Source organism: Rousettus aegyptiacus, unplaced genomic scaffold, assembly GCF_014176215.1.
Source record: "Rousettus aegyptiacus isolate mRouAeg1 unplaced genomic scaffold, mRouAeg1.p scaffold_m13_p_1, whole genome shotgun sequence".
Taxonomy (NCBI): domain Eukaryota; kingdom Metazoa; phylum Chordata; class Mammalia; order Chiroptera; family Pteropodidae; genus Rousettus; species Rousettus aegyptiacus.
Window position 1 is genome coordinate 30,037,633 of NW_023416284.1, and position 25,719 is coordinate 30,063,351.

At 35.4% G+C, this 25,719-nt stretch overlaps 1 protein-coding gene across 14 annotated transcripts in view; it reads left to right on the forward strand.

Moving 5' to 3' along the window:
• Positions 1 to 25,719, forward strand: part of MAST2 (microtubule associated serine/threonine kinase 2) — a 168,168-nt gene that overhangs the window by 105,815 nt on the left and 36,634 nt on the right. For all 14 annotated transcript variants that reach the window (XM_036233328.1, XM_036233329.1, XM_036233330.1 and 11 more), the window contains one exon: positions 22,844 to 22,935. In XM_036233328.1, the coding sequence (XP_036089221.1) occupies positions 22,844 to 22,935 (92 nt within the window). The remainder of the gene's footprint in view (positions 1 to 22,843; positions 22,936 to 25,719) is intronic.

A 25,719-nucleotide genomic window follows, 5' to 3' on the forward strand; every position in this document is an offset into this window, starting at 1 on the left:
GAGGCTTCTTCATATAGGCATGATTCTGTACTAACTGTTTCTACCCCCTGTCTCTTCTCTGGAGGATGGGAGGGGAGTGCTGAAAATTCCAAGCTTCTAATGATACCATGTTCTTTCTAGTGACCAGTCCCCATCCAAGAGCCATTTAGGAGCCCTCAGTGAAAAAAAAGATGCTGCCACTACTCTGCTCTTATCACTTATGAATTGATAAGGGTTTTAGGATCCCTGGGGGGGTGTGTGTGTGTGTGTGTTTCTCTATTATCTCACCTGTATAATCAACTGTAAGAGGCCTAGTAAATATGATTGTGATTTGGGTTGCGTTATTTTCCTCTGTTAGTTAACTTGTATGTCTTCTAAGAATGTCATTCCTATTTATCGATCAGCACTCAGACATGGGTGTTGTCTTGTTGGCATACCCTGCTTGAAGGAGTGCTAAGCATGGCCTGTGATGTAACTGGTGTCCCTGAAGAAAGAGGGGGAAGCTATGTCTAGCAATTCACTGGCCTGGCTTTAGGCCTCCTGGGGATATAAATTTGGTGCTGGCAACTCTCTAGAACGTAGAATGGCTCGGGTTTTGAATCAGTTTTGAATTGCCATAGACTTCTTAGGACCTAAAGTGGCAGGATTTGCAGTAAGAAATCCTTTTGAGTGATGTCTGTATTGGAAGGGTCCTAGCTCTGGCCCATTCCCTTCTGCATAGGAGATTTCCTTTAATACAGTATCTAGCAAAAAGCTACTTAGCCTGTGCTTGAACATCTTCAGCAACAAGAAGTTCATTGAAATTTGCAGCTAGTACTAATTCAGCTCTCCTGTCCCTTCTCTGTCACATGTATGAAAAGCTTTCTGCAGACTTTTATGGCAAAGGACAGGTGTTCCTTTGGGCCTCTTCTGAAACCAGGCAGCCTTTGAAATCCCTTTTTGGTAGTGTCAAGATTGTTTCCTGCCAGAGAGAAAGTGTTATTTTCATTTTACCAACACCTGCTTTTCTTGTCTTTCTTTTTTAAACAACTGCTATTCAGAGTAATTCTAAAAGAGGAACGTCTTAAGAACTTGTTCTTATCCTGGCCCTGTTGTAGGCAAATTATTTCACTTCTTTCTGCCTCAATTTTCTAAATCATTTAAATAGAGATAGTAATAGTATTTCAAGGGTTGCTATAAGGATTAAGTGTAAAATTTTTTAGACTACTACCCAGGCTGTTATAATAGTTATTTTGCTGCTGGCTATGTTGCAAATTTCACATATTGCCGATTCTAACACTTTATTTTGCTTTTGTTAATTTTCTTTTTGCCTCTCTAAGTTTTCTCATATTCTTATTTTTCCGTGGATAGCTCTAGGTCTCACTCATCATTATGTCCTGCCTGTGGAAGCTTCATTACTGCGTAAGATAAGTCAGTGGCAGCTGGGTGCCCTCCCGCCCTCTCACGCAGTGTGACTAATTGTTGCTGCTGAAAACTGGCCTGTTGGGGTGCATTAGGGCATAGACTAAAATGAGAAACACTCTGAAATACATTATTTTAAAGGGTCTATTCTTGGCAATGAGAAAAGTTCACAGAAATAGTTTCAAGGGGTTTCATTTTTCCTCTCCTCCTTTGGAAGGGAAGGAACAACTTGAGAGTATCTATCTTTAAAAGATGTGATTCTCCTCTTAGAGAAAGGAAAGTTTTTGTTTGTTTGTTTGTTTTAATGGAAAGGTAAAATGTGAAGAATACTAACTGTGATTTAATCTCAGGACATTTGTCTGGCAGAGAATTTTTCATAGATCCTGGCTTCAGATGACTGAATAAACAGTTCTAATTGGCAATGCCAAAGGCTTGCTGTTGGATGAAAAGCAGGAAGCTAAAAGTTTCTAGGACTAGGGAAATTTTTTTTTTTTTTTTTTTTTTTTTTTACTGAAAAACTTACTCTCTGTTTTAAGCATTATATTCTGGAAAATCTCAAAAACATTCCAAATTAGAGAGAGTAGTTGTATCAACTCATGGTCATTATTATCTACATCCCCATCTGTTTCTCTCTCACCCTCATTGTTTTAAAGTAAATTTCAGACTTCTTGTAAATATTTTAGTTTCCATTGTCACCTCTAAAACAATTAATAATAATTTATCAATTTCATTAAATATCCCATAAGCCTTTTCACAGTTAGTTTTTTGGAATCAGTATTCAAACTATGTCAGTCCATATCGTTTAGCCATTTCATATGTCTCTTAAGCAGGATTACAATATAATTTATTGTCTAAATTAAGAAACTTTTTTGATAATGAAAGGGGACTCTATTAAAAATTATACTTGGGATAACAGGCATAAACCTGGATTATCATGGACAAATTAGGATGTCTGGTCACCCTACTTGTAAGTTTCTTTTAATGTAGGCTTTCTCATCCTCTTGTTTTCCTTTTTGCATTTTATTTGTTGAGGAAATTGAATCGTAAACTGAGTTGTTTATCCTTGTAGGCTTTCCTACATTCTGGGTTTTACCGATTGCTTTCCTGAGAAGTTATTTAACATGTTTTTATGACCTCTGTAGTTTCTGTCAACTGGGGGCTTGATCTGATTCTGGTTTGGTTTGGGGAGCTGGGGAAGAATACTTAATGATTGATGCAGTATACAGCTGTCAGAAGGCAGATGATGTCAGGTCTCTCCTATATTTTGCTAGCAGTGGCCATTGATAATTATCATCTAGATCCATTATATTATTAGGAATTTACAAAAAGGGTACTGTTTCCATTCCCTTTCTACTTATTAGCTATAGTGCTTACACAAAAGGAATTTCCCCCTTGTTATTTATCTGTTACCCTTACTCTTGAGTCAGCTCAGCTAGACCTTTTGGGGGGGGGGCGGGGGGGGCGGGGCTTCAGCCTAAGGCCTGAGTCTCATCAGTGACATAGGCAGTGTTTCATACCTGCTAATTTCTGCTTTGTAGTACTAAGATTGTTGGCTCAGAGTAATGCAATAGGAGATACAAATGTGAAGGTTTTGGGGGGCTTGCCATTTAAGTAGTTGCTAACTGAATGCTCAGTTTAGGAAAACCTTGGCTTGTCTTTTGACTGAGTAGTAATCATCCTGGGGGCTCCTTGTTACATAGGTACCCTGGAGCCAGACAGCAGGAGCCCAGTAACTCAGGTAGCCAAGAGATAGTTTTTATTTGTTAAAGTTCCTGTAGCAGGGCCTCTTGTAGCAGCTTCTCTTTCATGCCTCTGGATGCTGTGGGAAGAGAGGCCAGTGTTGATCCCCATTACCTCTAATGAGGGCCATTCCCTTCCCTGATCTTGATAGGTAGGATAAGTTTGGGGCTAGAGAGTCATGCTGTTGAGGAAGTAGCTCACCATGCAAAGAGTCAGAGACTCAAATAATTTTTAACAATAGATCTTTGGTACAGAAGAAGTGATTTTTATTGTGTACCTTTAGGATAAATTCCTAGAATCAGGTTGCTGAGTCAAAGAATTAATGTAGATATAGTTTTATAAGGTATTGTCCAGTTTCCCTCAGTACTGGTTGTACCATTTTGCATTTCTGCCAGTAGTGTAAGAGAATGTCTGTTTGCTCACAATCTTGCCAACAGAATGTATTATCAAGCTTTTGAATTTTTTCTGATTCAATAAGTAAGAAATGGCATCTCAGAGTAGTTAACTAGAAAGTCATACTAAAAGGTTCCTTAAGGATGAAGAATTTATGTCCCAACCTTATGTGGAAGAAATTATTTTCTTGTCCTAGGAACTTCATCCATTTATTTCAGTTGCATACTAGACCCTTTGAGCAGGAGAATAGGCTCAGTTGTCAGTAGGAAAGTTCCCAGCATATGGTTGAGTGAAAGAAAATGCATTTTCTCCAGTAAACTTTCAACCTTGTTCACCTCTCTTTCAGCCATTCCCAGAACTTTTCAGGTGATTGCTCTGGACTTAGCGTAAATATTTTAAAAACTAATTTCAAAATTGCAAGAATAGTTCAAAGAGCCCCACCTCTGCCACAGACCAGTGGTCAGCAAACTACAGCCCATGGGCCAAATGCAGCCTGTAGTCTGTTCTTGTACAGCCCATGGACTAAGAATGTATTTTACATTTTTAAAGGGATGTTCAAAAACAAAAGCAAGGAAGGGAGTTCTGTGAGAAAAGAATGGGTAAAAAAAAAAAATTAAAAATAAATATGAATAATCAAAAGGCAATAACTGTACCTATTATTAATCACTTTAAATGTAAGTAGATTAAATGCTTCAATCAAGAGATATAGGGTAGCCAAATGGATAAGAAAACAAAACCCATGCATGTGCTGTCTACAAAGATCCGCTTCAGATCACATGACACAGGCTCAAAGTAAAGGGATGGAAAAAGATATTTCACACAAATGGAAATGAAAAAAGCCAGAGTAGCAAAGACAAAATAGACTTTTAAAAAAGGCTTATTCTTATTAGAGACAGAGAAGGGCATTACGTATTGATTAAAGGATACATACATCAAAAGGAAATAACTTGGTAAACATATACGTACCTAATATAGGAGCACCTACATATATAAAACAATTACTGACTGACATAAAAGGAGAGGTCAACAGTAATACACTCATAGTATGGGACTTTAACCCCTCCATTGACACCAATGGACAGATCTTCCAGAAAGAAAATCGAGGAAATAGTGGGCTTAAATGACATATTATATGAGATGGATTTAATAAACATTTTCAGAGTATTCACCCCAATGCAGCAAAAGACATATTCTTTTCAAGTGCACATGGAACATTTTCCAGGATAGACTACATGTTAGGCCACAAAACAAGTATCAATAAATTGAAGAAGATTGAAATCATGTCAACCGTCTTCTTCGATCACAATGATATGAAACTAGAAATCAACTACAAAAAAAAATCTGGAAAGTACACAAGCATGTGGAGGCTAAAAAACATGCTACTAATCAATGAATTAATGGGGTAATCAAGGAATAAATCAAAAGATACCTACATACAAATTAAAATGAAAACACAATGACTCAAAATCTATGGGGCACAGCAAAAGCAATCCTAAGAGGGAAATTCATAGCAATACAGGCCTATTTCAAGAAACAAGAAAAAGCTCAAATAAACAATTTAACCTTACGCTTAAAAGAACTAGAAGAAGAACAGCAAACAAAGCCCAAAATGAGTAGAAGGAATGAAATAATAAAGATCGGAGCAGAAATGAAATAGAGTCTAGAAAAACAATACAAAAGATTAATGAAACCAAGAGCTGGTTCTTTGAAAGGATAAACAAAATTGATAAACCCCTAACCAAACTCATCATGGAAAAAAGAGAGAAGACTCAAATAAATTTAGAAACGAAAAAAAGGAGAAGTAACTACGGATTCCACAGAAGTACAAAGGATCATAAGAAAGTACTACAAGCAATATATGCCAACAAAGTGGACAATCTGGAAGAAATAGATACATTCCTAAGAACATACAAGCTCCCAAGACTGAATCTAGAAGAAATAGAAACTCTGAACCAACCGATTACCATCAATGAAATAGAATCAGTAATCCAAAAAACAAAAGTCCTGGACCAGATGATGGCTTCATAGTCAAATTTTACCAAATATTCAAAGAAGTATTAACACCTTTTCTTCTCAAACTATTTCAAAAAATTCAAGAAGAGGGACATCTCCTTAATTATTTTTGTGAGGCCACTATTACGTTGATTCCAAAACCAAAAAAAGATGTTTTTTTAAAAAAGAAAACTATAGGCCATTATCCCTTATGAACTTTGATGCAAAAATCCTCAACATATTAACAAACCGAATTCAGCAATACATTAAGAATATCATACACCATGGTCAATCTGGATTTATTCCTGGGATACAAGTTTGGTACAATATCCACAGATCAATTAATGTGATCCACCGCATTAACAAATTGAAAAATAATAATCATATAATTATATCAATAGATGCAGAAAAAAGTGTTCAACAAAATCCACCATCCATTTGTGATAAAAAAAACTCTCAGCAATAGAACATACCTAATATAATAAAGGCCATATATAACACACCTGCAGCTAACATCATACTCAGTGGGGAAAGGCTAAAAGCATTTTCCTTAAGATCAGACACAAGATAAGAATGCCCACTTTTACCACTTCTGTTCAAAATTGTATTGGAAGTCCTAGTCACAGCAGTCAGACAAGAAAGAAAAATAAAAGGTATCCGAATTGGAAAGGAAGAAGTCAAACTCCTGTTCTTTAAAGATGACATGGTACTACATATAGAGAATCCCAAAGATTCCACTCGAAAAAAAAAAAAAAAAGAAAGAAAGAAACTGTTAAAACTGATCAATGAATTCAGTAAAGTAGCAGTATACAAAATTAATATTCAAAAGTCGCTTGCATTTTTATACACCAATGATGAAGTTTCAGAAAGAGAAATTAAGAAAATAATCACATTTGCAATTACATCAAAAACAATAAAATATCTACAAATCAAATTAACCAAGGAGGTAAAAGACCTGTTCTCAGAAAATTATAAGTCATTAAAAAAGTAAATGGAAGAATTTATTATGCTCATCAGTAGAAAGAATCAACATCATTGAAATGGCCATACCACCCAAAGCAATATATAGATTCAGTGCGATTCCTCTCAAAATACCAGTGGCATTTTCCAGAGAACTAGAACAAATAAACCTAAAATTTATGTAGAAACAAAAGATCCCAAATACCCACAGTAATCTTGAGAAAGAACAAAGTTGGAGGTATCATGGTACTTGATATCAAAATATACAACAGGGCTACAATAATCAAAACAGCATGGTACTGGCATAAAAACAGATACAAATAAATACATTGATCAATGGAACAGAATAGAGAGCCCAGAAATAAGTCCATTCCTATACGCTCACTTAGTATATAACAAAAGAGGCAAGAATATACAATGGGTTAAAGATAATCTTTTAAATAATTGGTGCTGGGAAAATCGGATACATAACATACAAAAATGAAACTGGACCACCTTCTTACACTATATACAAGAATAGACTCAAAATAGATTAAAGACTTAAATGTAAGACCTGAAACCATAAAAATTCTAGAAGAAAACATAGGCAGTAATCTCTCTGATATTGCTACTAGTAATTTCTTTTTGGATATATCTCCTCGGGCAAAGGAAACAAAAGAAAAGATAAACAAATTGGACTACATCAAACTAAAAAGATTTGCACAGCAAAGGAAATCATCAACAAAACGAAAAGACAACCTACTGAATGAGAGAAGATATTTGCTTATGATGCATCTGGTAAGAGGTTAATATCCAAAATATATAAAGAACTCATAAGCTCAACCAAAAAAAAAAAAAAAAACCCTCTAATTAAAAAATGGGCAAAAAACTTGCATAGCTATTTCTCCAAAGAGGAAATACAGATGGCCAGTAGACATGAAAAGATGCTCAAGGTCACTAATCATGAGAGAAGTGCAAATTAAAACCACAATGAGATATCACTTCACACCTGTCAGGATGGCCATCATCAGTAGATCAAAAAGCAAGTGTTGGTGAGGATATGGAGAAAAGGGAACCCTCATACACTGTTCATGGGATTGAAAATTGTTGAAAATTGGTACAGCCACTGTGGAAAACAGTCTGGAGGTTTCTCAAAAAATTGAAAATGGATAAACCTTTTGACCCAACAGTTGCACTTCTGGGTATTCATCCAAAGAAAACCAATAATTCATAACAATAATTCATAAAGATCTATGCACTCCAATATTCATGGCAGCACAATTTACAATAGCCAAGATAGGGAAGCAACCTAAATGTCCATCAACAGACGATTTGATAAAGAAATTATGATTTATATATATGATGGAATATTACTTAGCCATTAAAAAAAATGAAATCCTACCATTCACAATGAAATGGATGGGCCTAGAGGTTATTATGCTGAGTAAAATAAGTCAGAGAAGGATAAATACAATATGATTTCACTTGTATATGGAATCTAAGGAACAAAAAGGATAAACTAATTGACAACAGACTCACAAATATAGAAGACATTCTGGTGATGGCCGGAGGGGATGGGGTAGAGGCCTGGGATAAAGGAGTGAAGGGTTAAAGAAGTACAAATTAGTAGTTGATAGATGGTCACTAGGATGGGGAGCACGGCATAGGGAATGCAGTCAGTAATGTTGGTATGTGTAGAATCAGAGGGAAGATAGAGTAATTGGGGAGATCATTTCATAATTTATATAAATGTCTAACCCATGTACTATATACTTAAAACTAATAATAAAATAAAATAAAAATGCTTAAAAAACGCCACAAGAACTATGCAACAGTAGACTACCACATATGGCCCTCAAAGCCTGAAATATTTATTATCTGGCCCTCTATAGAAAGAGTTTGCTAAACCCTGCCTTAACCCATTGGAGAATCAGCTCCTAACATGATATCCCATCTACAGAGACATTTTCATAACTATGATACAACCATTAAAATCAGGAAATTAACATTGATAAGCAGCATCATCTAATCGATAAGCTTAATTCGTATTTCACTAAATGTCCGAGTAATGGCTTTTGTAACAAAAGGATCCAATGCAGGATCATGTGTTACAATTTTATTTCTTTTTGTTCCCAATTTGGAACAATTCTGTAGTCTTTTCTCGACTTGTGTGACCTTGACACTTTTGAAAATACAGGCCAGTTATTTGCTAGAGTGTCCTGCAATTTGTGTTTGTCTGATATCTCCTCAGGATTACATTCAGATTATGAGTTGTTAGGGAGGAAAAACTTGTCCTCTACTCTCTTAGTTCAGTGTCTGGGAGCCTGCAAATTAACAAAATACAGGTTAACAGGAGAAAAGACATACAGTTTTCATTAATGTTTACATGTATGGGAGTTCACAGAAAAATGAAACTCAAAGAAGTGGTTAAACTTGGAAACATATATCTTTTTAACAAAGGAAAGAAGATTTGGGTTTGAAGGGATGATAAATTGTAGGGGAGTAACTAGGAAATATTTGTGGGAACTAATGGAAGATAAGGGGTATTGTAATAAGGTCTGCAAAGGCTATGCAAATGCATCATAGCTTTTTTCTCTTTGGTACAGAGAGACACCTTTCTCAAAGAGAAATTTGCCTGGTTTTAGGCAAATAAAAGGAAGGGCAGAGAACTCTTCCTGTATCTGTTTATTTTCATTTTCCTTCAGTTTAAAATAATGCTTTTGCCAAAGTACCATATTTTGGGGTAGCAGATTCTGATCCCCTTCAGCATCTTTGGCAGGAATGTCTAAAAAGGATGATGTGTTCTCATTGCATCCTGTCTTGAAATTATGTAACTACTCCATTCATCATCAAATTTTAACCCGCTATTTTTAGCATGCACTGATGTTTGCTGATTGCTAAATGATATTCTGTTAATTCCATCATTCTTTCTACACTCATTAGTTGGCAGTGAGGAAAAGTTTTCTCCTCTGTTTGTTTTTTCACTTATTTTATATAAGCATGGGTTCTTTATCTAATGGGCTGTGATCTATTAATATCATTATATGTTTTGATCCTCAATTTATACCTTATTTGGTCAAGCGGGATCTCTTCATGCTGGCCTCTCTGTCTTTTTGACTCCATCATTTTTTGAGAACTTCCTTTCTAGCCTGGTAAAATATTCCCGGATGGCTTATTCCCTGCCATAACCCTGGAATTAGCCATTTCTCCAAGGTTCCCTTTAGTGGAAAATTGTATTTAAAAGCCATATGGATGGTAGGCATGATTGCTAAATATTCACTGTTCTCAGAAAATGTATACATATAACACACATGTATCTTTTTAAATTTCTTGATCTCTATATATTGAAACTTATTAGGTCACACTAATAATACCTCTACTTTCATTCTAGTTTTTCCATTTCTGCATTTGTAATTCTTTCTTTGATAGTAAGAAACCTGATTCCCATTATCCTTGATATTCTTACTTATGTGATCATTTCTTTCTCTGTGTAGTCAGTCTACCTTTGCAATCATTGACCTCCTGTGTATATGTCCTCTTCACCTTGCTGGGTCTCCAACACCCCATGCCAAACTGATACCACTGTTTTCTCCAAGCAGACCACCTCCTTACCCCCATCAGTCTCTGACATCCCATGTCAGGCATCGTTCCCCCAGTCTCCTTAGCCACTTGGCCATCATCATCATATAATGGCTTCTAGACTAAATTATTCAGGAGGGAAGATTTGTAAGTCCACTAAGTACATCAGATGCAATTTCAGGGGCCCACAGAATTTTTAAAAACAACTTTACATACTGTAAAATTCATATAATTAAATAATAACTTTATGTACTCTAAAATCCACCAATTGTAAGTTATTCAGTTTACTAAATTTATAAAATTGTGCAGTCATCACCATAACCTAAATTTAGAACATTTCATAACCCAAAAAGTTTACTTGTGTCTATTGGCAGTTAATCCTACTTTTTCTCCCAGCCTCAGGCAACTACTGATCTGCTTTTTGGCTATATAAATTTTCCATTTCCGAACATTTTATATAATTGGAATTATACACTCTGTAGCTTTTTGTTTCTGGCTTCTTTCATGTAGCATAATGTTTTTGAGGGTTATCCATGTTGTAGCACATATCAATGGTTCATTCCTTTTTATTGCTAAATAATGTTCCATGGTATAGATAGACCATGTTTTGGTAGTCCCTTCACTAGTTGTCGAACATTTTGGATTGTGTCCAGTTTGGGATTATTATGAGTAAATTTTTCTGTGAATATTTACATACATGTTATTGGGCGGACATGTTTGTATTTCTCTTGTGTAGAGTCCTAGGAATGGAATTGTGTTTATGGTAAGTTTATGCTTAACTTTTTAACTTTAAAACTTTTTGGGGTGGTTCCATAAAGTAGTGGTCAGCACATCTGCTTTACATTCAGAAGGTCCTGGGTTCGAGCCCCAGTGGAGCCATGGCCCATACCCTGGGTGCGCCAGGCCCTCTGGATGTGCCAGGCCCCCTGGGTGTGCCAGACCGCGGGTGCTCCAGGTCCTGGGTGTGCACTGCAAGCACGTGGGACGAGGCTCCCTGCCTTCAGAGATCCAGTTCTTAAGGGTAGACAGCAACATCTGTAGGTCAGTGGGGTGGAAGTAGGGGAGTTGAATTCAAATTAAAAAAAAAAAAAAAAACTTTTCTGCAGGGCTGTATCATTTTATATTCCTACCAGCAATATTGAGGGATTGTTTTTCTACCTCCTCGCCAACAGTAGATACTCTGTCTTAAACATAACCATTCTATTGGGTTTATAGTGGTGGCTCATTATGGCTTTAATTTGAATTTTCCTAATAACCAGTGATCTGAGAATCTTACCATGTTATTATCAGCCATTTGTATATCTTTTTTGGTGGATTGTTTAAATATTTTGTCCATTTAAAAAATAGATTCAGTATGTCTTATTATTAAGTTTTGAGTTTTTTACTTATTCTAGATGTATGACTGGAAAATATTTCTTTCTACTCTATTTCTGTTTTCTCAGATGGAGTCTTTTGAAGTAGTTTTAAATTTTTTTGTGTGTGGATCATGATTTTGGTATTGTATATAAGAACTGTTTGTCTAACACAAGAGTATAAAGATTTTCTTCTCTGTTTTCTTCTAAAAGTTTTATGTTTTAGCTCTGAAATTTCAGTCTGAGATTCATCTGAGTTAATTTTTGTATATGGTATGAGGTAAAGGTCAAAGGTGGTTTGATTTTTTCTTTTCGAATGTGTCTACCCATTTGTTCCAGCATGATTTGTTAAAAAGGCCATCATCAGGTGTCAGTTTCTTCAGAAGAGACTGGTGGAATTTCGATAAGGATTGCTTTGAATTTATAAACAAATTTGGACAATATTAAGTCTAAACAATCCATGAACATGGAATCTCTCTCTTCCTCCCCACCTTTCCCTCTCTATATATAGCTTTTCTTTAATTTATCTTATCAGTATTTTGTTGTTTTCAGTGTACTAGCCTTACACTTCCTTTTGTTATATTTATTCCTAAGTATTTTATTTTTTCTAATGCTATTGCGAGTGGGATTGTTTTCTTAATTTCTTTTTTCTGTTGTTTGTTGCTAATATATAGAAATAAAATTAGTGTTTATATATTCATGTATACTATGATCATCCAAACTTACTAGTTTCAGTTATTTTTTCTAATTTCTTGGGATTTTCCACATACAGGATCATTTTATCTTAAGTAATAATTTTACTTCTTCTTTTCCAATCTGGATGATATTTTTTTTCTTCCTTATTGCACTGGCAAGGACCATCAGTGCAATGTTGAATAGAAGTGACAGAAGCAGACATATTTGCCTTGTTCTTTCTTTTAGGATGGAAAGTATTCAATCTTTAACTGTTAAATACTTAGTTTGGGATTTATATAGATACGATTTATCAGGTTGAGGATGTTCTTATACAAGGACCTTTATCATAAATATATGTTGGACTTTTTAAAAAGTTTTCTCCATCTTTTGGGATGATCATATACGTTTTGTCCTGTATTCTAGTTAATCTGGTATATATTAATTGATTTTAAACCAACTTTGTATGGAGTAGATCTCATGGTATTTAATCCTTTTGTTTTTTTCTTTCCTTTTCATTTTTCTCATCTCCTTTTTATAGTTTTTTTTAATATTCATTTGAAATCGTTAAAATTACAAAACATAAAATTTGCCATTTTAACTATTTTTAAATATTCAGTTCTGTGGCATTAAGAGCATTCACATTGTTGTGCAGCCAGCACCCCATCCATTTTCAGAATGTTTTCATCTTCCCAAACTGAAACTCTGTACCCATTAAACTCTTCCCCATTCTATCCTCCCAAATCCCTGGCACATGAACAGAGGACTTCATTTCTACTTTCTTTATCTATGAAATTGACTACTCTAGGTATCTCATATAAGTAGAATCATAAAATATTTGTTCTTTTGTGACTGGCTTATTTAACTTAGCATGATGTCTTCAAACTTTATTCATGTTTTAGCATGTGTCAGAATTTCCTTCCTCTTTTAAACTGAATAAGTATTCTACTGTATGTATATACCACATTTTATTTATCCATTCATCTGTCAGTAGACACTTGAGTAGCTTCTACCTTTTGACTATTATGAATAATGCTGTCATGAACATGGGTGTACAGATGTTTATTCAAGTCCCTGTTTGCAATTCTCTTGGACATGTACCCAGAAGTAGAATAGCTGGACCATACAGCAAGTTTTCATTTGATTATTTTTTTTTTTTGAGGAACCACCATACTATTTTTCATAGTGGCTGTACCATAGTACATGTGCACCAGCAATGCATAACGGTTCCAATTTCTCCACATCCCGTGTTACTTTCTGGTTTTGTTGGTGCTGCTGTTCTTTTATGATAGCCATCCTAATTGGTGTGGAATGGTGTCTAATTGTACTTTTGATTTACATTTCCCCAATGATTAGTGATGTAGAGCGGCTTTTCCTGTGTATATTTGTGTATCATTTGTATATCTTTTTGGAGAAATGTCTATTCAGGTCCTTTGTTCATTTTTAAATCAAGGTTTTTTGTTGTTGATGCTGAACTCTCAAACTGGTCTGGAATTGTAACCTGAGAGTGGGCTTATAATTTGGAAGAAATCCAAAAGAAATCAGGAAACAATGGGAACTAGTAAAGACATACCAAATATACTACAACTTCCCAGACACTGTGTAATTAGGTATAGCTTTATTCAACTTCATTTTACCAAGGCCCATATTTGTGGAGGGCCTATGTAGTGGAAGGGTACTCCATTTAAAAAAAAATGTGTAGTCTCATTGGCCACTTTCCTTTGATTACCAAGAGATGTACTGCTTTAAGATTGTGTTACAGAACCTTTCTCTCTTATTTATTAGTTATCCAAAAACCGTGTATCAGGTATTGTCCTGGGCACTGGAAATACAGATATGATTGGAATACCCAGATTCTGAAGCAGTGCCAACTCTAGGGCTTTTAAATTTCTCTCCCATCTCTACTACCAGGTCTGTTCAAGTAGAACTCTGGGAATGTGAACATCAACTACAGTTGTCAATGCTAGAATTACCTGGGACATGTTGTTGATGCCACGTTAGAGAAACTTCCCACTATGGCACATGATTCTGGGGGAGGAGACTGCACTGGCTTACGTTTGGCCAATTTCCCCCTCCCCTCATGTCTTTTACTTTAAAACTATTGGTTCATTCTAAGCATTCTGGGTATATTAAATCCATGATAGTACCTGGGACATTGACATTTAAGCTTTAGACCTATGTTTGTTTCTTTTCACCATAAATTGTTATTGTTGCAGGATCATGTAGCTGAGAGTTTTAAGTTTGGCTGTTACAATCTGCTAAGTCTGAATCATGCTTCCCTTGTATTGTTGGTGGTCTTTTCTGCTGATAACACTGTGAAAGGATTCCAATTTGGCCAGTGTAGAGATAATCTGTTAGCTCTTTAATTTTTGTCTGGATTAAGGTCCTTCTTTGCTGTGCCTTGACTTGGAGTTGGCAGAGATGATGGTAGTAAAGATGGTCATGTCTAAAGAATTTGGTGACAGCATGGTCTTTACTGAGTCTCCTTCCCAGTACTTGTGACTATGTCAAAGTTTTGTTCCAATCCATTGAGCCAATTATTTTCTTTTATTGCTTTTTTCCAGCTTTATTGAGATATATATAATTAACATTCAACATTGTATAAGTTTATGGTATACAGTGTGGTGGTTTGATACACATATTGTGATGTTCACCACAATGTAGTTAGTTAACACATCTTTCAAATAATTACCATTTTGTTGTTGTTGTTCATGTTGTTATGGTGAGAACATTAAAGCTCTACTCTCACAGCAACTTCCAAGTGCAGCAGGTCCTCTAATCATGTTGTTTTGTTGAGATGCTATAGGAACATAACTTTTGTTTATATCAATTAGCTAGGGTAAAATTGGTTTCACTATCTGTCATTTTGCTTAAAGTCACAGAATCTATTGACAACACGAAGTGAGGGCTTACTGTATAAAATACAGTATTGCTAACAGTAGTCACCATGCTGTCTTGATGTCCTATCCCTGCCTATCTTGATGTCTTATCTGCCCACCCTTTTTCTCCCCACTGAAGTTAGTGAGATTATATAAAATGCCCTTGTTTTTCTGGATACTTCCCTTCTGAATCATCTTTAGGATGGAGCTCCATATTAAGAAAGTCCTAGGGCAAAGAGAAAGTTAAGTTAGGCTTTCAAAAAAATTGTTAGTATCTACTGCGACTTAGGGCAAGCTACTTAGCCTCCCGTTCCTTGTCTGTATAAAGGGGAAAATAATAGTACCTACTTCATAGGGTGTTGAGATACTGCATGTAATGCTTTAAAAAGTGATCGGTTAGCACTTAATAAAATATTAGCTATTATGATTATTGTTTTAAATGCATAGCTAAATTCAGTAGAATGTGAGGAAATTCCCAAGGGACCTAAATCTAAGGGCGAGAATAATACCTGAATAGTGGAAACCAGTTTTGGAACTTCCAAGAAAAGAGAATGTGTAGTAGTCTTGGTATCCGTGAGGAGGGAAAGAAGCTAAGGCCTTGGGCTTTTTTTCAGGGATACCATATACCCTAAGGTAAGGTAGAGTTGAAACCCCACATATAATTAGGACCCTCAAATGACTTTACAGTGAAGGAATAGACTAGGAAAATAGTTTACCAACTGAATGAAAGGTTTTTTAGTCTCATCTGGGTTTTAAATAGGGCCCTTAGTAATAAAGAAAACAGTCTCCCTATTGGGGTGACCACTTTGTAATTTGTAAATTATATAAATGTCTAATCACTATGTTGTATACTTGAAACTAATACAATATTATATGTCCACTATAATTAAAAAAAAAAGATATTTACATACAAAAAGAAAAAAAGTCTCCCTTGGGAATTTTTAACCGTAGGCTTTTATTCAATTAAATTTGGGGCCTGGAGTTTCTATTGTGTGTGTAGTCTAGGAGCTCATTCTGGTCTGGTAATAATCACGACACATCTGTCAAAAAACAAACTCAAAATTTTAAATGACACAGCCTCAAATCAAATAGTGCAATATTCCCATTTATAAAGCAGCACTGAAGGTGAGTTCACAGTACAAAAGGGAACATACAAGGAAACATCTAGCACAAGTGAAAATCAATAGAAAATTGAAACGGTAAAATTAGACTCTTAAGAACTTTAGAGAGTAGCATTGTAGATAAAGATTATAAAAGAAGTATATATAAAAGGATTTAAAATATAACAAAGAAAAAAAGAGAAAAGATATATATTTAATAATTTTCTTATTTGAGGAAAATGACAATTAGAATTCAAGGAATTAAATATATTACATCATTGAATTTGAAAACCCAGCAATCATGTTAAATATTGCATGAAGCTGTGAACAAAGTTACTAAAATTTTATCTGGAGCACAGCACAGAGATAGATATATGAATACGAGGTAAGAAATATGAGAGAGACAATAATATGGTTCAACAGAATATACATAGAGATAAGGCAATATTCATAGAGATAATGATTAAAACTTTCCAGAACTGATTAGAAACAAATGAACAAAATAATATCATGAAGCACAATAAGTAGAAATAAATCTCCATCTAGATACATTGCAGTAAAATTGCAGAACCATAAAAACAAAAGTCTTAAAAGGAAGTAGAGAACCCTCAAAAATTCACAAAAGCTAAAAGAGTTCTAATAAATGAGTTCAGCAAGGACTTACACTCAAGAAAATTGAAAACATGTTCGCACAAATATACAAACATTCATAGCAGCATTATTTAAAAGAGCCGAAAAGTAGAAGCAACCCAGATCCCTATCAGTTGATGACTCAAAATGTGATCTGTTCACACAATGCAGCATTAGCCATAAAAAGAAATGGAATACTAATAAATACTACAACATGATGAATCTTGTAAACATTAAGTGAAAGAAGCCAGAAACAAAAGGCCACATGATATTTGATTCGATTTCTTTGCAATATTCAGAATAAGTGAATCCGTAGAGATATAAAGTGCATTAGTGGTTGCCTAGGAGTAGGGGTTGGAAGAGACAGGATAGAAAGTGACTGCTTATGGGTACAGGCATTCCTTTTGGGGTGGAGAAAATGTTCTGAAATTAGATAGCAGCAATGGTTGGACAGCCTTGTGAGCATATTAAAAACTACTGAATTGTACACTTAAGAGGTTGAATTCTATGGTATGTGAATTGTACCTAAAAAAAAATTTTTAAGTTAATAGTAAAAAAAAAAAAAAGCCACCAGAGAGAAAAGGAGAATTAAGGAATTAACAAAGAAATTACTACTCTCTATAAGAGGCTTTGGGATTCTATACAGCAAATCCTCCAATAATGTTTTATTCAACCTTGTTTCATTATAATGTTGATGAATACCCTTGGAACTTAACTCTTGTTTATATCAATTAGCCTGTGGGAAAATTGGTTTCATTATACTTCTTTTTGTCCCAGTTCAGAGAACCTATTGACATGTTTAAGTGAAGACTTACACATTGTAAATTATCATTGAAAGTCAGCAAAATAAAAACAATTTCAGACAAACACTAATATCGAGGTTTGTCACTTTGAGAGTCTCCGAAATAATTGCTGAGGAATATATGTATAGAAATTCCTCAGAAAGAAAGAAGAAAGGTATGAGATTCAAGAGGGAATGCTGAGCAGAGAAATTGGAAAGTATATGAGTAAGTCTAAGCAAGTAATTATTGTATAGAACAATAATAATTAATAATTAGGCTGTACAAAAACAAGACCTGACATACTGGACCACGATAACATGTAAATTTGGAAAGAGATGGGGGAAATTGGTGTTAAGAATTTTTAATTTTGTTCCGAAGGAGGGTTGCGACACTGATTAATCTTAAACAGGAGTATCTGTTAAAATTTTAATGATAATAACTATTTTAAAAAAGCAAACAGTGTATAATTTCAAAACCAATGGAGCAGGGGTTAAAAAGTGTTTGATTAGCTGGTGTAGAGTAAACACTCAATAGATTCCAGGTATTATTTAAATTTATATCACTATTTTTATTATTAAATTATTCATTTTCATCCTACCTGAAAAAAAAATGTGGATTGATTTTTCTCATCAATACAGAAACTTTGACACCCGTGGTTCCTCTCACCTTCTCTTTCCCAATATGAATACAGCACTGTCTTAAAAATATGAGTGCTATTCTCTAAAAAAGGAGGAAGAAGGAGTTGGGGTGAGTTCAGAGTTGCATTTGCCAGATGCTTATTGGTGCTAGATATTTTAGCTAATTTAATTTTCACAACTCTGTGAGGCCATTGCTTTTCTTATCATGGCTATATGTATTAAAATTTATCAGTTTTTTTTTTTTAAAAAGTGCTTGATTAATCCAAGGAAAGCTATCAGGCTTAAAACAAAAAAAAGCAAAAAAAAAAAAAAAAAAAGCAGGTCACAGTATTGGGAAGGTGACATGCAACCTTTGGAAGGTTTGGGGCAGATAAATGAAGTCATCTGATTTATGCTTTGAAAGGATCACTGTGGCTGCTTTTGTGGAGAACAGACTGGGAATAGGAGACAAGCGTAAACCAGAGGAATAGTTAGGGGACTGTTGAAATAATCCAGGCAAGAGAAAAATAATGAATTTATCTTGAAGCGCCACCCTTTGTTGACTAAAAGAATATGTATTCTCTCCCTCTCTAGCTTCTTAGTCTTTATATGGATATCAAATTGGCTGTAACTCTGAAGTAACATCTGGAAGTGCTTGACCTTAAATGGCCCCAGATGCTTCTCTATTTCATTGATCACACTTAATGAAGTAGAACTGGTCTTCTCTTCATTCTAAATTCTGAAAGGAAGTAGCCAAGTGCTAGCCAATTACCAAGTGCTCAAGTTCCTAGGAGCAGCCAGACTTCTGGGATTGGGAGGTTGGAGAGGTTTAAGGAGTCTGTGACCATGCATCCTACTCCATACCCTATGTTGTTTTAAGCTGTGAAGCAGACTTTCTACAGGAAATCAGGTTTTCTGAGTATCCACTAGTTACTGAAGAGAGGGATTTTGAAAGCTGGGAACTCCAAATATGGCCAAAATTCAACAGCATCACAGAAATTGCACACTGTGCCTTTGTCTTTGCTCCTGAAGATGTAAGATGAAATGCCAGGTCGTGCTCCAAGTGACCAAATGACTGGGATAGTACAGTAGTCTGCCCTCATCTGTGGTTTCGCTTTCTGCAATTTCAGTTAACCAGAGTCATCCATGATCCAAAAATATTAAATGGAAAATTACAAAAATAAACAATTTATAAGTTTTAAATTTTGCACTCTTTTGAGTAGTGTGATGGAACCTCACACTGTTCTACTTGGGCCTGCCCGGGACATGAATCATCTCTTTGTCCAGCATATCCACACTATATACGTTATCCACCTGTTAGTCACTTAGTAAGCACCTCAGTTATCAGATCGACTGTCCCAGTATCACAGTGCTTGTGTTCAGGTAACCTTTTTTTACTTAATAATGACCCCAAAGCCATTTACATATCTTTTATTACAGTATATTATTTTAATGATTCTATTTTATTATTAGTTAATGTTGTTAATCTCTTATTATGCCTAATTTACAAATTAAATTTTATCACAGGTACATACATATAAGAAAAAATATAGTATATCTAGAGTTTGGTACTATTTGTGGTTTCAGGCATCCACTGGGGGTCTTGGAAGACATCCCCTTCAGATAAGAAAGACTGCTATATTGGGCAGCAGTCTAATTTAACTTAGTCTTTGCAATAGGCAACAGAGGATCAACTCCGAGGGCTTCCAGGTTACCTCCCATCAGCTGAGCACTAGTGTGCCTGACACTGTAAACATCCAGTTCTTTCATTTTCCTGGGAAGAAAGAATTAAGACTTTCCTTTTATTTTCTAGGATCTGTGAAAATGGAAAAATTAGCCAGTTCCTAGTTTTGGATCTCAGCTGAGTCATGGCATCTGTACCAGAGTGTCTGACCTTTTTTTTCCCCTGGCAGCTGTTGCTGATTTGCCAAGTGAGATTATGTGTACCTTCATAAAAAGGCATGTGGCCTGGACATATGATATTCAGTGTTTCGAGTTTTATTTTAAATTTTAAATAAGATCACGGCAAATGAAATTAGAATCAGTTATCTCTCCCTGCAGTTTCAAGAGATCTTCATTTCCATACACAGGTTTAGACATAATGGTTTGATATACCTTACCTGTGTCAGGTGTACAAGTCTTCTCTTTTATTTTAATCTTTGTAACTAATTATACTTACCTATTTATTCATCTAACAAATATTTGAGAGCCTACCATGTGCCAGGCTATGTACCAGGCATTGAGGAATATAGCAGTAAACAAAGTACGCACAAGCCCCTGACCTCATAGAGCTTAGATTCTCATGGGATGAGAGACAACAGACGGAATGACTGTACAAAATATGTTATGTGTTAGATAGTGGTAAGTGCTATTGAGAAAAGGGGGATAGAGAGTTTAGGAGGTCGTTACTATTTTACATAGAATGATCAGGGAAAAATACATTGAGAAGATTGTACTTGAGCAAAGACCTGATGGAGGTGAGAGAGCAAGCCATGAGACCATCTGGGAGAAACACAGGCAAAGGAAATATTGGTAAAAGCACTGAGTCAGTGGCGTGCTTTGATGTTCTAAAAGTGAAGAGGCCCATGTGGCTGGTGTGGAGCAAGTAGGAGAGAAAGAGGTAATGGAGACCCAGACCATGTAAAATCTTGTAGGCTGTTGTAAGAATATTGACTTTTACTCTCAGTGGGACAGGTAGAATTTTAAGCAGAAGAGTAATTTTGATATTACTTACACTAAAAATATTTTTATAGCCTTCTTGAGGTTTGATTGAAGTATAATAGATTGTACATGTTTAAAAGGTACAATTTGATGAGTTTTGATATAGTTTACATCTGTGAAATCATTAGCACAGTTAAGATAATGAACATATCTATAACTCTCCAAAGTTTCCTCATACCTCATTATCATCCCTCCCCCGCCTCTGGTCAGACAACCATTAATCTCCTGTCTGTCACTATAGATAGGGTAGCATTTTCTTAAATTTTATATAAATGGAATCAGTCAAAGTGTACTATTTTTATGTCTGGCTTCTTACTTTAAATGTAATTATTTTGAGATTCATCCACTATGCGGATTAATAGTTCATTCCTTTTATTGCTGAGTAGAATTCCATCGTAGGGTTTTTTATCATTGATTTATCATTCACCTCTCAGTGAACATTTGAGGGAGTTTCTAGTTTTTAGCTCCAACAAAGAATAAACAGCATATTGTTGGGTCCTGCTATTTTATCTAGTCTGGCAAGCTCTGGCTTAATCGAATATGTATTTAAAACATAGATTTTATGCGATTATTGATATAATTGGGTTTAAATCTGTTATCTTGCTATTTGTTTTCTTTTTGGTCCAACTGTACTTGTTCTTCTTTTCTTTTTTTTACCTACTTTTGGAACTAGTATTTTTTAGAACAAGGGGCTAAATAACTGTAGTTTGTTTGTTTCTCTTAAAGTAAACCCAAAAGACAAAACCTTACCAAAAACCTTAACTAAGAACACATAGATTTTTTACAGTAGGATTAATTTGAATGGCCATGGTAAGCAGTTTGGATTACACCCGTCTCTCAAGTTACGCGGATTGTGTGTTCCATGTGTCCTTTTTTTTTTTTTTTTAAACGTGGAAGAAAACTGTATAAAGAGTCCACCAGTACCAAAAAAAAAAAAAAAAAAAAATCTAAAGAAATGGGCCAAAGTTGTCATAAAAATATTTGTTTCACATATTTTCACAAAAAGATGCTAATGAAAATTCTGAAAAATCAAATTTTATTCCCTGTTGGTGTCTGTACTGTAATCTAAAACAATCGATTTTTTAATTGGCACAAAGTCAATATCTTCATGACTTGAAATATTTGGAAGCACTGCTTCGGTTTCATTATTTATGTTTATGTTTTTGAATGCTCTTTTTCCAACCCCATCTTTTGCTAAGTTTTCATAAATTCCTTGATATTCACTGAAACATTTCTAAATTTTAAGGCTCATTGGATGTTTGGATCAATATCTAGAATTGAGGTTTCCAGTTTTGTGGACAATTGAAGAGCTTTGTAAATATTTTCTGCAGTGAATGAAACTGGTTCAAGGTCACTGCTGTATTTATTGTCAGGATGGGCTTCAGATATTAAGTGAATTAATTTGTTGTCAGTTAATTCGTGATCAACCAGTAATTCATTGCTATCATCTACATTCAAATTGTCTTCTTCTTGAACTTTATTTAATAAATTAAATAACATCAGTTTATCTTTGCACATTGCTGAGTTAAGCTATTATTTTTTAGAAAGAATAATCGCCAGTAATGGAAATGAAAAAGAAAGAACCAAATAAAATAAGACCACGTAAAGGGAAACTGCATATAAAAAGTCTACATAAATGGAAGCAATACTTACCACGTATAAAATACTCATATAAAAAAATACCACGTAAATCAAAGGATGGGTGTGTATTCCAAATGTGCTTGGGGATTTTTAAGAAATAATTCACATGATCTCATCTATGGTTTTTAAAATAGTACTCTAGCTGATGGGTGAATAATAGACTGGTAGGGGCAGGTGGTGAGCAGGAAGAACCAAAGTGGAAAGAAGATTATTCATAAATTCTTCATCGGCTTGAACTGGGATAGTAGTAGTAATGGAGATAATGAGAATTGTTTGGTACAAACAGTAATTGCTAATCCAGTTCAATTTAAAACAGTATACTGCTCAATTTATGGAATGATGTCATTCTTTTCCTCAATATCCATTCAAGGTCTCTGGGCCAATGGTTTGACCCTGTTAAAATTGACATTTATGTTTTCATTGCAGTTGTCGGACAAGTAACCGCAAGAGTTTGATTGTGACCTCTAGCACATCACCTACACTACCACGGCCACACTCACCACTCCATGGCCACACTGGTGAGTACTTGAAGGTTAAGAAATGTGGGATGAAAGATGCCCAGTTTCTTTCCTACTTCTCACTTTGTGCAGTCCAACACATTACATTGTCACTTCACTTGGCTGACTGAAGCGTACAGAGCTCATGGGCATGCTTTCTATGGGAGAATGTGTTCAGTCTCTTTTTGACTCTTAGTTGCTTCTTGCCTTGACCTTTCAACATTCCTTTTGGTTTTGTGCTTATCTTGGAGCCAGGTATGTGTCCTGGGTCCATGGCCTCTGTTCTAGTGAATTGAGAGTGTTATGGCTCCAGCTATGGGGAGCCATGTGATGAAGGCTCCATTAACCTTTTGTCCTACCATGCCCAAGGATCAGAGCTCACAGAGGTGGTTTTCTGCCTCATAGGACCTCTGATAACTTTCCCTCTGTTATAACAGGAGTCAACAAAAGTGAGAGAAATTTTGTTTTAGGTTGACATTGATTTCATGTATTAGAAGTGAAGCAAATGATCTCATGCATTTAGACCCTGGTGCATAGAGGCTTCTCCAGAGAGTATAAGGACTGATTTACTTGCCTCTAGCTGTGAGGAATATATAAAAATTATGAGGCAGAAGACCTCATTTGAGTTAGCCATGTATTTTTCTCTAGGTACATATTCCTGTATCCCAGAGGAGCCAGATATGGGGCGTCAGCTTTGCTGAAGGGGTTGCTGCACTACCACACTGTTCATTGCTACACTATTTGCAGTGGAAGTTCTAAACCTAGGGGTAATGGAAATGGAGCAGGCTTGGAGCCATAGAAAGCTATTCTAAGCTTGCTTTCTGGGTTTGCCATGGGCCTTGTCTGTCTTTGGGTAATAAAAGAGTACCAAAGCTGTGAAACAGTTTGGCATGAACCTTAATAAGACAGATCTGTTCCACTTGGGTTTGTCTCTTTGCTCACAGTTTATTGTGTCTTTGGAGGGAGAAAGTAAGGGTGCATGTAGAGTAGTTGTTTGAGCACTTTGAGAGTCTGTTGATTCTGAAATTGATCTTTGTCCTTGGGAAGAGGGTCTTACTTTACTGGGCTCAGATCCAGTTATTCATTGTGCTCATGTCCCTTTTTCTTGAATCAATTAAACTCTTAAACACTAATTCTTACATTAGAAGACACTACCAAGAGTACAGGGGGACTCAGGGAATTGAGGACATACTTGGCCTTTAAAGCAAAGGTCTCATTGTGGTTAGGTACTTTCCCCGACAAAATTGACTGAGTTATGCATTAGCTCGGATAGCGCATTCTATCCTGGAGCTTTGTAAAAACTCAGCGTATATCCGATGTAGCCTTTTCATCATATAGAAATAAACTTAGCATGTCTAGACCTTGTACATAGTTTCCCAACTGTAATGTGAGTACTGGGCAGTCATTACTACTGGCTGCTCCTCTCTGAGATGATTATCTCTCTATTTAGATTCTTGGCAAGTTAAAGTTTAAGACTAAATCTTCCGTACTCAGGTGGCTTTGATTGAGAACCTCATCTGGCCTTTTCAGCCTGCCTGGGTCTGTGGACTCTAGCTTTGAGTTAATATGTGTAACGTGCTTAGAACTCCATAAATGTTAGCTGTCATCATCATCATCGTCATCTCTCCCCAAATCACTGTGGACCTCAGTTCCAGGGAGGAAGAATTGACTTAAAAGCCCAGCTTATAGCTGTAGACTCTAAACATATTCAGATGTTGAGAAAGTCATCATTGAATGTTCCATGCAGGTCAAACTTTACATCAGCTTATATCCTCAAATCTTACAGATCCTGTTATTTGGGTCTCCAGGATGTTCTTAGACTCTTTAACTTCACATTAAAGTCTGGAGTCTGTTGAGTAATATGAGACCTGTTGGTTTGAAAGTGGGTCCATTTATTTCATACAGTTCAGCTCAATATTAAATATTTACTATATATAAGTAGATTACAACCACAGTAAGGTCAGTTCAGTAAATATTAAATATTTACTATATGTAAGTAGATTATAACTACGGCAGATCAGTTAAGACCTATTCAGCCATTCTGGAAATGGAAGCTTCCTAGTTGATGGTTTTTGTTTGTTTGTTTGTTTGTTTGTTTTTTGATTAGTAAACTTTGCTTTTTAGAATAGTTTTAGGTTCACATTAATTTTGAACATAAAAAACAGAGAGTTCCCATGTACCCCATCCTCATACATGTACAACCTCCCCCATTATCAATATCCTGCACCTGAGTGGCACATTTGTTATAATTGATGAACCTGCATTGATACATCATTATCACCCAAAGTCCATATAATAATAGTTTACATTAGGGTTCACTCTTGGTGGTGGTGTACATTCTATGGGTTTTGACAAATGTATAATGACATGTATCTACCATTGTAGTATCATACAGAATAGTTTCACTGCCCTAAAAATGGTCCATGCTCTGCCTGTTTATCCTTCCCTTGCTCAACCCCTGGCATCCCAAATCTTTTCAATGTCTCCACAGTTTTGTCTTTTTCAAAATATCATATGGTAGTTGGCATTATGTAGTATGTAGCCCTTTTAGATTGGTTTATTTCCTTAGTTATATGCACTTAAATTCCTTTTGATTAGTGTTAGTACAATATATATCTATTTCCTTTTAATCTATATATGTACATATATCTTTATATTTAAATGACTCTTGTAAACAACATATAATTAGGTCTCGTTTTTTTTTTATCTACTGTAACAGTCTCTATCTTATAATTGTATAAGTATTTAGACCTTTGACACTTAAGGTGTTATTGACTATATTTGTTACTGTTTTCCATTTGTTGC